Raw genomic sequence first — 12,258 nt, forward strand, 5'->3', positions numbered from 1 at the left:
TCTTTTGTTGACCTGAATGCTTTCTCTTCTGCTGAATTAATTTAGTTAATCTTAATTTGACTTCAATGTCAACTTAATGTCATTTTGGTCTATTAAAATGAACAATAAGTTCCTTGAGCTCATAAAAATGAAGAAAAAAGTATAATAATTACACATTTAATTTTAAAACAAATCATTCTGATCTCTATCTTGACGGGTACAATTAGAAGATAACTTCCCAAAACAAAGTCAGGAAAATGATAAACTTTAGCTATTAGTAATAACTTTTTAGGGGAGAGGGGAAAAACAGCAAAACATGTCCACAGGTCAGGCATCCCTTTAGTTCTAAGAAGCCACCACTCCTGTTTCTCTATATGAAAAAGCAGATGCATCCAAAAGCTCCCTAAACCTCAACTTTTACGTTTAAGGGATCCACAGATTTTAAGAAATAAAACTGACCTAAAAGCACTCATTTGCCTAACCATTTTTGAAATGCTGAGAATAGAGTGAATGAAAAGGAAGATTATAAGCCAGTGCTACATAAATGCTTGCTGTTGAAGGTATGCTTCTAGAGAAGGTGGGCCTGGTTTGTTGCCATATGACACTATTCAGCCACGTGGAACATTTCCTTTCAATATGTGTGAAGTATCCTGTGTGTTCATGATTGACTCAGCAGTCAGTTTCAAGACTAACTGGCAAACTATCACTAAAAGAAAATGAAAAGAACTGCTTTTTTAAAACCCCACTTTTTCAAAAGCCTAAATCAAGGAAAATAGAACACCCCCCCCCAAAAAAAAAACCATATATATCAGAAAAGAAACAGAACCGAAAAGGCAAAAATTTTCTTAAAAATCAAAATGATTTAAATGAACCATAAGGGCCGAGCCCGTGGCGCACTTGGTAGAGTGCTGCGCTGGGAGTGCGGCGACGCTCCCGCCGCGGGTTCGGATCCTATATAGGACTGACCGGTGCACTCGCTGGCTGAGTGCCGGTCACGAAAAAACGACAAAAAAAAAAAAAAAAAAAAATGAACCATAAAAAGTCTGCCTGTCTGGAAAAATAAACCCTCATTTAATCAAGAGGGGAAGATCAAGCTCCATTCTGTCAGTTAACTAGAGTCTGTCATCTTTCTGAAAAGAAGAGGGGACAAATAACAACCTCAAATTTAACTTAAGAAAATTTGTAACTTGGCAACATCTGAGGTTTTTTATGGACTATTTAACAAATCAACTATGGTGACTTTGCAAATAAATCAAGTTATGCTACAGGGTGTATCGATACTTCTCTATTACCTCTACAACAGGAGAAAACCAAATATTTCCAACTTCCTAAGGAACTGTTATTCCGTGTAACCAAGCACATCAGACAGTATCATCTACCTAGGTATCAGGTTATAAGACTTTGTTACAGAGCACAGCTTCAAAGAAAGCTTAAATCCTCTCCCCACAACTGTGCGCACTCACATACAATCAGCCAAGAAATAAAACACTTCAAGGAAACAACATGGATAATATTTATAAATAACCCATGTACATATTCCACAACTACATAAGCCATTCTGATCCATACCTGTCAGCAATGAAGTCAGATGACCCCAGCACGTGGTTGCAACTCTGCTACTCCATTTATTTAGAACTATAAGTTACAATTTATTGTTTTACAAAAGCTCTAGGACTATTTGGGAAGAGCACTTTTGCCCTCTAAAAAGTTACTAAATTCTCTTAATATACATATGATTACAATACTGAAAACTAATGGAAAATCTGCTATTAAAGAGCAGCTCTCAAATGTCAAATTCAAGCTAATTTATCACCTAATTTGTTACATGCCAAAAAATCAAATTTCGCACATTTCAATAAAAGTGCAAAACAACTAAGTATGTCAATTACAGACAAAAATACTTAAACTAGTCAACTAATTTTATTTAAAGTACTCACAAACCCTACTTGGTACAGAGCAAGTCAAAACTACGTTTTTCAAACAAATTTTCTTTTTTTTTTTTTTTTTAACTACGTATCTCAATTCTGGACTCAGGCATTAATTTTTAAAGTCACCTAGTTACATCAATTCTCAAAAGACACAGTATTTGAGAAGGCATATAAAACAGAATAACAGGTGTACCACCTATTAGCCAAAGATTATTTCGATGCTTCTATCAAGTCTTAAAATGTTACATTCTAACATCTTACCAAATTCTTTATTTTCAAACACTGCTGGAATTACCTGTAACTATCGGGAAGCAAACAGGCATCCCAACATATGCGCATTAAAGCTCCAGGAATCAACTAGCCCTAAAATATATTTATATACATTTAGGGAGCACTTCTGGTCACTGGGTTAAATCCCAAATAGTTTCTGAATAATACAAGCACATATTCAGTAAGAGGAGTATAAATAAACCAGTCCAAAATTAATTAAGCACAACTGCCCCATGACTAATCATAAAGACAAAATGATTAAACAAATTTTTTTTAAAAAAAACATAATGTGCCTAATATATTCAAATCCTAGGCCCCACGCGGTCTGAGATCAAATCCTCCATATAGGAGGAAATTCTCTAAGTCAGCGACCGAGGACTTAACAAGTGTCGAGATACGAATTGCCGTTCACCAGAATAACTGCCCCTGCACTTGGAGAAAATTTCATTTCCCAGGACCAAATCGGGTCGATCCCATTAAGTCCTACAATCTCATCTCATGCTGTACTAACGCCCTGCCTCAAATCAGGATAACGCCTTAGCTGGAGTTTGGGCGGCTTTTGGTTTTTGGGTTTTTTTTAATACTAACACGTGGGGGTCACAGAAGAACACGATTAAGGCGGTCTTTCAGGTGGGAGCGGAAAGGCTGAGGAACCGAGGAAATGAAAGGGCTACAGGGCGGGTCCTGGACTCTCAGGACGGTTCAACTCAAATCCCAAGTTGGAGGGAGGTGGTTACGGAGAATATCTCCCACCACCACCACCAGGCCTCTTCCTTCACCCTCCCTGACCCCAAGCCCTAGGCCAGTGCCTCCGCCGGGCGTGCTGGGTCTCGGCTCCAGCACCAGAGCTGAAAAGCAGAGAGGAAAAGGCACTTAGGCCTCGCCTCCCAGCGGCCTTCCTCCCCCAGCCCGGGCGGGAGGAGACCCAGGAAGCCGCGCCCGGTTCCCGGGGTGGGGGAGGAGGACCTAGGCCGCGCCTCCCAGCCCCGCGGCCCTAGGCCTTGGCCCGCCCGAGGCGGGTCCCGGGAGGTCGGGGCAGCGGGCTCGGCGCCGGTCACCCACCTGGGTTGCCAGTCATTCCAGCTCCGCGGGTACTTGGTGCCGCCGCCGCTGCTCAGCCGAGACGCCGGGGCTCTGCGGCTCATTACCTTCCCCGACACGACATGGCCAAGCGCCGCTGCCCGAAGAAGCGCGAGTCGCCACCCGAACCGGCCGCCGCCGACGCTCCGCTCGGGCCCGGGGCTGAGAAGGAAGCCGAGAAGGAGGAGAAGGCGGCGGAGGGCGGGGGAGTCGGACGGCCGTTCCGGGTTCCGCCTGAGCCCGCAGCGCAGGACGAGGAGGCGGGAGCGGCGAAGAGAGGAGGAGGCGGAGGAAGGGGAGGTGTCGTCTCTTCCAGGACCGTGCGCGGCCAACGACGCCGGGGCCCTGGAAGACGAAAACAGCGAGGAGGAGGAGGTGGCGGCGGTTCCCCACGCTCACACGGCCACGGCTTCCCCGCCTCCCGGCTCCGCCCGCTGCGCCGCCGCTACCGCGCGGCATGCTGGGAGCAAGGGGCGGGGCCGGCCCCCACCGGGCAAGGTTGGAGGGGCGGGCGGGGCCTGTAGGGGCGGGGCCGCAAGCGGACCGCCCACCCGCGCCCGCGGGCTCACCTCCACTCCCTGCGGACGGCGGTCCCGGCACCGCCGTGGAGGATCATGGGAGAGGGGATCTCCACCACCGCCCCCACACGCATCCCCTCCCACACACTCCCCGGAAAGCACTTGACCACCGAAGGCCCGGCAGTCAGGTGTAAACAGGCGTCCAATCAAGGATCTACGGTGAGGGGGCTGGTGCCCTTGCCTGCGCGCGCACATAGGCGTGCCCTTAGAGTTCACGTGCGCCCGCCTTCCCACCGTCTGCGAGAAAAAGTGAAAATACTAAGACGGAGAGGGGTGTATATCCACCTCCTCAGCTCCCACCTGAAATGTGGCCGTGGAGTCCTGACATCTTGGCCATTTCTTCACAATATAGAAAACTAGGAGGAGGAAAGGAAGTACCCACGGCCACCAAGTGCTTTCCTCTGTAACGTGAAAAGTGCTTTGAAATCCTCTCACCCTAACACGTGCCCACTTTCCCCAGCAGAAGGAGGCTGGCTAGAGGGGGGCAAATCTAAGCAATGTCTCCCCGCTGACACTCCCGCCGAAAGAATTCACTAAAGCATGTGATACATAATGTGGATGCAGATATATTTTTAAAAGATGGGCAAGATGCACATCAAACTAGGGTCCTTTCGTTCCCTGTATCAGCCAGCCGTCAAAAACAGAAAAACTAGTGTCAACCTTATGTGCATGAAGGGTCTTAACCTGTTATTTTGTGTTGCAAGGAGAAAAGCTTTGTATATGACTTATGTAATTTAAAATTGTTACCAAGATGCTGGCCAGTTAATTCACTTGGTTAGAGTGGTGCTGAGAACATCGAGGTCACGGGTCTCAGATCACCGTACTGGCCAGCCACAAAAATAAAATAGTTACCAAAAGTACTTGAAAATTATGAGTTGATGTCTCCACAGGCATACATACCCCTTCAACCTTGGTCTCCTTGCTTGTGCCCACCAATCCCTCACTAAGGGAGGATCCTACCAGTTCTAGAGGATGGAAAGTCAGAATTTCTTTTTTTCTTTTTTTTTTTTTGGCGGCTGGCCAGTAAGGGGATCCTAAACACTTGACCTTGGTGTTACAACACCACCTCTAACCAACTGAGCTAACCGGCCAGCCGGAAAGTGAGAATTTCAAATGAACTTCCTCCCCTTATTCAGGGGAAAAGAAACTCCTTCTATGAACTGGTGCTGATATTTGACTCAACACAGAAATCCCCACTAGGAGTTGGTCAGACCCAAGCATGGTCACCCGCTTGTGTAAAAAATAAATGCAATAAAACTGAATGAACGTATCGAGTGAAGAGGGATATATCCCACATGCACACACTCCATCCTAACACTTGTCCTAGGTACCCTCACACTTGCCATCTCCCTCTTGCTAAGGGGAGGATATGAGGAAGGGTTCTACTAGTTGCAAAAGAAGACCTACAAGAGGACCTCCTTTCCTTCCTGTTTACCATTTCCTCTTGCCTAATCTCCTAGGATGAATCGAGTCCCAACATTAGGGCCCCCTCACTCAGTATGGTCCTCTCTGGGAGACTGTTATTCCTACAAAGTATTTTTGTTTTGTTTGTAGTTAATGTTTAATTACATAAGCAATAGTCACTACATTGTCCTCACATATTTTTTTACCGTACAGCCTAAGCATGATTCATTCTTTCATTCAACATTCAGCAAAATTTATTGAGCACCTCCAACCAAGCATTTGGGGACAGGGCAGTCATCAAGACCCAATCCCTGCCCTCAAGGAATGTAGAGAGTAGGGGTTAGGGAGCTGGATCTATTATAAGAAATGAATAAAATATTTATGTTTGCTTAATTTGGTGTTACCACTGTGCCAGCCTGTCTTTCAATCTGGTGAAAATGCCTTTCTCCCAAAGCCTTTTCTTGATTGTAAATTCCAAACTTCCTTGGATCCATGTGAATTGATATTCCCTCCTCTTTGGGACCGTCATTCTGACCCATGAGCAAATGGCTGATGTGGCCAATTAATCGTTCTGACTTCTTAAAGAGTAATAATGGTGCAGTGACCAAATTATGTCAATTATTCAGATTTCAAAATGAGTAGCAGCAGAATAACTAGAACCTCAGATCCCTGAGAAAAATTTCAGGAGTCCTGTTCATTCAAATTACAAAACAACAGCAGAATCATTGGAAGGAGGGTTCTGGGTTCAAATTTTGACTCTCTCACTTATAAGAGGAAAGGGCATCAGCAAGCTCCTGACTTTCGCATTAAAATGCAGATAATAATAATAGCACTGACTTCTTAAGGATGGTGGTTGGATTAACAGAAATATTGCATGTAAAGTGCTTCACACAATGCCTGCCACACAGTAAGCAATCCACAAATGTTAACCAAAAATCAGATCTGCAATTTTCTGAAGCACGTGGCTATTTGGATGACATTTTGACCAACGGAGAAAAATAAAGGCAGTCAGCAGAGGCTGTGTCCAGTTGCTCAGTTTCTTATTTGTATTTTTTTTTTTTTTACTTCTCCCATAGAAATAATTAACCCTAAAAAACACTCAATGTTGGCAAAAGGGTGGTATAGTGGATTGAATTGTGTCCCCCTAAAACTCCCTGAAGCTTGAATTGTATCCCCCAAGTTTTATGTATTAGAAACTTAGAGGGCCGGCCCGTGGCTCACTTGGGAGAGCGTGGTGCTGACGACACCAAGTCAAGGGTTAAGATCCCCTCACCGGTCATCTTTTAAAAAAAAAAAGAACGGATTAAAAATGGTGAGTGGTTCTGAGGGCTTTTTAAAAAGAGAGTATGTCTCTCCGCTCTCTCTGCTTCCACCATCTTGCAATGTAAGACCCCTGGGTCACTGTCGCCACCACCAGATGGACTTTGGACTTCCCAGCCTCAGGAACTGTAAGCAATAAATTTTGTTTTTCTTTATAAATCACCCAGTCTCAGGTATTTCTGTTTTAGCAACACAAAAAGGACTAACACAGGTGGTATGAGGACACAGAAGGTGGGAGAGTGTCATTTGGCAGAAACTTCCTGGAAAGCAATTTAACGGTGTGTATCCAAAGACTTAAAATACCTTTCCCCCAGTAATTCCACTTCTGGGAATCTATCCTAAGGAAATCTGCCTCACCACAGCCAGAGTGATTTTCTTAAAATAAAAATCAGGTCATGCCACCATCCTACTTTTAAAACCCATCAATGGCTTCCCATTCTTCTTAGACTACAATCCAGACTCATCATTACTAATTGCCTACAAAAGGCTGTAAAAAATCGGGTTTCTCCTAAATTGTAAACATCCCAGAGCAGCTTGTATCCATAACAGGATCTTAACAGTGGTTCTCAATTTTGTCTTCCCATTAGAATCCCCACACCTAGGCCACATCCTGGATGGATTAAATCAGAATCCTTCAGTGTAGACCTAGACATCAGTATTTTTTAGAGCCCCAGTGGGCTCTAATGGGCCCCCAACATTAAGAACCACTACTTCAGGGCTGGCCCGTGGCTCACTTGGGAGAGTGTGGTGCTGATAACACCAAGTCAAGGGTTAAGATCCCCTTACTGTTCATCTTAAAAAAAAAAAAGAAAGAAAGAATCACTACTTCATAGCCCCTAAGCACTGAAAAAGTTATTAATGCCCCCATCCCCACCTCCCAACATGTGGGGATTATAAAGACAATGCTAAACCACTAGGAAAAAAAATTGAAAGCCCAGTTTTTCCTACTACTTGGATACACTCAAAAAATATATCAAGTATGAGTAACTCCCAAAAGTTTCAAAAAAAAATTTTTTTTTCTCATTTCTTTTAGTGGTTCTGCCTCTCTTGTTCCATTTCAGCATTTCTCCATTCTTTTTTTTATTTTTTATTTTATTTATTTATTTTTTTTTTAAATTTTATTTTGTCAATATACATTGTGGCTGATTATTGCTCCCCATCACCAAAACCTCCCTCCCTTCTCCCTCCCCCTCTCCCCCCCAACAATGTCCTTTCTGTTTGCTTTCCGTATCAACTTCAAATAGCATTTCTCCATTCTGTTCCAGTCACAGGGTTCCCAGAACACACCAAGCATCTCCAGCCTCTGAGCTTTTGTACTTTCTGTTCCTTCTGCCTGGAATGCCTTTCCTACCTTTGTTCCTATCAGGGTTGGGACTAACAGGAGGTGACCGAGGTGCCTAGGGTGCAAAATTTAAGAAAGCACCTACTCTCAAGGTCATGCACATGCTGACCTTGCACTTACATAAGCCTGCGAGTGAGTCACTCCTTAAATTTGGGGCCCTAGGCACCACATTTCCACCCCACCCCCCACCCATCTCATTTCTTCAAAGAGGTGTGCCTTAGGGCCAGCCCATGGTTCACTTGGGAGAGTGTGGTGCTGATAACACCAAGTCAAGGGTTAAGATCCCCTTACCCGTCATCTTTAAAAAAAAAAAAAAAAAAAAAAAGAGGTGTGCCTTGATTTCCCTGCCCAAAAGAACCTGGCCAGTCCCTTTCCAGGTTCTCTCTGTCACATACCGTATTTCTTTCCTTGGTAGCACCTGTCACCACCTGCAAACATTGGGTTTCTCTGCACATTTATTATCTCCTGACCCTGAGGATGTGAGCTTTGTGAGGGCAAAGGTCACACCTCCCTCATTCCCCCACACACTGCCCAGCACCTGACCCATATTAAGCACTCAAGAAATGGGAAGAATGAAATGGAAATTATCTAAAATATGGATGAAGATTGATACAAAAGTATTCATCTCAGTTTTACTTATTAATAGCAAGAAATTGGAAATCATCCCAATGCCCAACAATAGGGAACTGATTGGGAGACAGAACATTCAAAGTGAGAATTTTCTGGAACCATTAAAAATTATATTTCTGAAGAATTTTTAATGAAATCAGGAGTATTACATTCACATGTTAAACAAAAATAAAGCATGAGATTCAAAAGTGAACATGCGCTGTGACCTCAACTTGGTCGGAAAAAAAACAGAGGAGACGTTCACAGAAAAAAAAAAAAAAAAGAAAACTTGTTTCATTTACCTAATATTGAAGGCCTGTGATAAGTGGGATCATGGTTTGTTTTTCGTTGTTGTTTTTTTTTTTTTATTTTTTCATTTTTCCTGTTTCTTGCTAGTTTCCTAGTGAAAATACAGAGAGGTGGTATTTGTAAAACAAAATTTTTAAAAAACTGAAAGTAAGCATTTGATCAATGCGTTGAATGAATAAAGAATGAATACTTTTAGGGTATGACAGTGACTCATACAGACCAATTGAGTAACCTTGGCAAAGCCATCAAGTCTTAGCTCCAATAATAGTGACCATCTCTAGCTAATATTTGTTGAGCATCTCCTAATGCCAAGCACTGAGCCAGTGGTCAATGTGGGTTACTTCAGGAATTCTGCAAAACCACTCTTTGAGTTAGGTACTGATGAGGCATTTTACAAATTGGGATTCTGATGCCAAGAGAAGCTAAGCAGCCCTCCCAAGGTTACTCAGCTGGTGGCAGGCAGGGCCAGGCAGGGAATGTCACAGGCAGGGACAGAAGCAATATTTGGCCCCAACCTCACATTCACCAAAGGCCTCAGATTTAGACGGTTGACGTTACTGCCTAATGAGGTTTTATACAGAGTCCCAGAGACACATTGACAGGAAGGAGGTCTGGATTTTAAAACTGTGTCCCATTACCAGCTCACACACTTGTTAAGAGCTGTGCATTAATACTTCATAATAAATTATATTATTACCTGGTGAATAGGCAATTATATTGCATTGTAGTTTTTTTCCCTTGAGTTAAAAGTGTTCAATTGTAAAAAAGAAATTTAATATATACTGCAAATTTTGTACCCTATTTGCCATCTCTTAAATTTTTAATACACTCATAGCCTCAAAATCTGTGAATAATCTTATCCTTTGTTAACTCCTGAAAGACCCTAGAGTCAGGAATTGAACTCAGCAAACCCCAAAGTCCTTAATCACCAGGAATTTCCTAGAGATCTTCCAAATTTCCTAGATATATACCCAAACTTGTTCCCTGAGTAAATAAAAGATAGGCTCTCTTTGTTTTCTTTAAACCAAATATCTGGCCCTGGATTAACCCCAATTAGGCACCAAGAACTGAGGAACTTCATTCTCAAACAGGAAACTCAAGTACAAGGGTGATTTTTAAAACACAATCTTAAAAGCAAATCTGTGTCATAGAGATATTAAAACAGATTTTAAAAAGAAGAAAAACAGCAGCCTTCTTGTTCCTGCTCCCAACTAGGAAATCTTTGTCACAGGTCAGGCTCCCTCAGTCAGGGCTATTTTTATAGCCAGTTTTCAAGCTGGTGCAGGAGGAACTTGGCTAGGAAACCTCATGACACGTTTGAAATCTCCACACAAGCTGTCTCAGCTTGAGGCAGGGGCCAAACTTCTATGAATCAGGGCACAAGATGTGCTGCCCGGTGGTTCCTGCACTCTCCAAACAATGAAATAGGAGGATCACGATGCTCACCTGAGGCTATTTGTAACTTAGAAAGTGGAGAAAACAGGAGGGTGAGATTCCCCCAAGTTTGGCCTTGAGCTGACCAAGGATTGGCACGGAGCTTCTAACGGAGCTAGACACTTTGCTTCCCCTAATTAAACCAATATCAGGGATGTATGTAAATAAAATGCAATTTATGAAAATAAAATCTCCAGCAGCAAGCTGCTGCTGTGCATTGTTTACACAGTTATCACTTAACATTTTTATTTATTTTGGGGGGCAGCTGGCCAGTACGGGAAACCAAACCCTTGACCTTGGTGTTGTAAGGCCACACTCTAGCCAACTGAGCTAATCAGCCAGCTCATGGGGTAACATTTTTAAAAAGATATCCTGTGTCTATCTCTTTCCTGTGCCTAATAAAAGTATTTTTGAAGAATTGGGTTATGTGAAGGTGAACTTTTTAAAAAATTCTGAGTGGTAATTGACAAGCATTGTCCAGCCAGAGATATCTCATCTCCCTTTCTCTCTGGCTTTTTTTGGAGGCTGGCCAATATGGGTGACCTTAGTGTCATCGTCAGCACCACGCTCCTATGGCTTTTAGTAGGAGTACCTAGCATTGTAGCCTTCGGTTTCTAACTCGCATTTTATTTTCTCTTTATTTATTAGCGGCTGCTGGTAGGGGATCTGAACCCTTGACCTTGGTGTTAACAACACCGCACTCCAACCAATTGAGCTACCAGCCAGCCCTTTTCCTCACATTTTAATCTGGGGCTTCTGAAGTTTTTCTCCAGGTTCTTCCTACTAACTCCAGCCTTTTTCTTCTTCTTCTTCCTCCTCCTCTGCTTCCTCCTCCTCCTCCTTTTTTTGGTTTTGAACTTTTTTTTTTTTTTTTTGACCCGTAAGGGGATCGCAACCCTCAGCACGGTGTTGTCAGCACCACGCTCAGCCAGTGAGCGCACCGGCCATCCCTATACAGGATCCGAACCCGCAGCCGCAGCCTCGGCGCTACCAGCGCCGCACTCTCCCGAGTGAGCCACGGGGCTGGCCCTGGTTTTGAACTTTTAATAAAAGTAAAAAATAAATGCAGAAAGAACATAATATTGAAAATTTAGTATGAATGTGAATCTCACAAGATGTTCAAATCTGGTACAGTGCAAATTTTGTTAATGCTATTTTATACTTTTACAAACTCAAATCACTTTGGTTCATCTATATGCTATAAACTACTGGCAAAAAATTGTTCAGATTCACATATTTTTGGCTACATTATTTCTAACAGATTTAGACTTACTTCCAGTTTAAGAAAGAAAAAAAAAAAAAGACTTGTGTATGATCAAGTATATTTTAAAGATTCATCTACTTCTTTCATCTAACCTAACAAAATCTGTTTTTTCCTAAAATGCTGACGTCATCATTGAACATTTTTTTGACATAACTAATCCTTTGTTTTCATTTTCAGAAAATTTATAAGGGATCATTCCGAAGTTCAGAATGATCTCATTTTCTTTTCAACCCAGCTCTAGCCTTCTGAAACATTTTACCTAAGGTCAAGGCCCCCCAGGATTGGGTTGAAAAGAAAGGACATTAGTGTGTGGTGGGGGTGGTAAGGGGAGGTGTTCAGGTGGAAATTAAAGCCAGGGTAAAGGAGAGTGCCACCTTCAGTATTTAGTGTCACTGCTTGGAAGTCACCCAAATCTGATGATGATAATAATAATAGTTTAACATTTATCAGGCCCTTACTATTTGCCAGGTAAGGTGCTAATGGCTTTACATAACAAGCTCATTGCTTCTGGAATCCTCAAGATGATCACATAAAATCGGTTACTCTTCTTACTCCCATTTTACAGAAGATGAAGCAGAGGTTTGTTGAGGACACGACTTGCCCAAGGTGACAGCCAGTAAACCAGCAGAGCTGAGATCCAAACCCACATGTAGTAGCCTATCTCTCTGCTGCCCCTATAATTTATTAAGACCAACAATTAACCTAATTCGTATGAGTAGCTTGTTTTCTTAAAAGCAGTCA

At 42.9% G+C, this 12,258-nt stretch overlaps 1 protein-coding gene across 6 annotated transcripts in view; it reads right to left on the reverse strand.

The window, feature by feature from the left end:
- SMG1 (SMG1 nonsense mediated mRNA decay associated PI3K related kinase) overlaps positions 1–3,698 on the reverse strand; it is a 98,356-nt gene extending 94,658 nt beyond the window's left edge. For 5 of the 6 annotated variants that reach the window (XM_063100485.1, XM_063100483.1, XM_063100480.1 and 2 more), the window contains exon 1: positions 3,240–3,698. In XM_063100485.1, the coding sequence (XP_062956555.1) occupies positions 3,240–3,255 (16 nt within the window). In that variant the 5' untranslated portion in view covers positions 3,256–3,698. The remainder of the gene's footprint in view (positions 1–3,239) is intronic. The other variant, XM_063100482.1, reaches the window with a different exon arrangement.
- Between the last annotated feature and the right edge of the window lie 8,560 nt (positions 3,699–12,258).

This window comes from Cynocephalus volans, chromosome 6 (genome assembly GCF_027409185.1).
Source record: "Cynocephalus volans isolate mCynVol1 chromosome 6, mCynVol1.pri, whole genome shotgun sequence".
Classification (NCBI taxonomy): domain Eukaryota; kingdom Metazoa; phylum Chordata; class Mammalia; order Dermoptera; family Cynocephalidae; genus Cynocephalus; species Cynocephalus volans.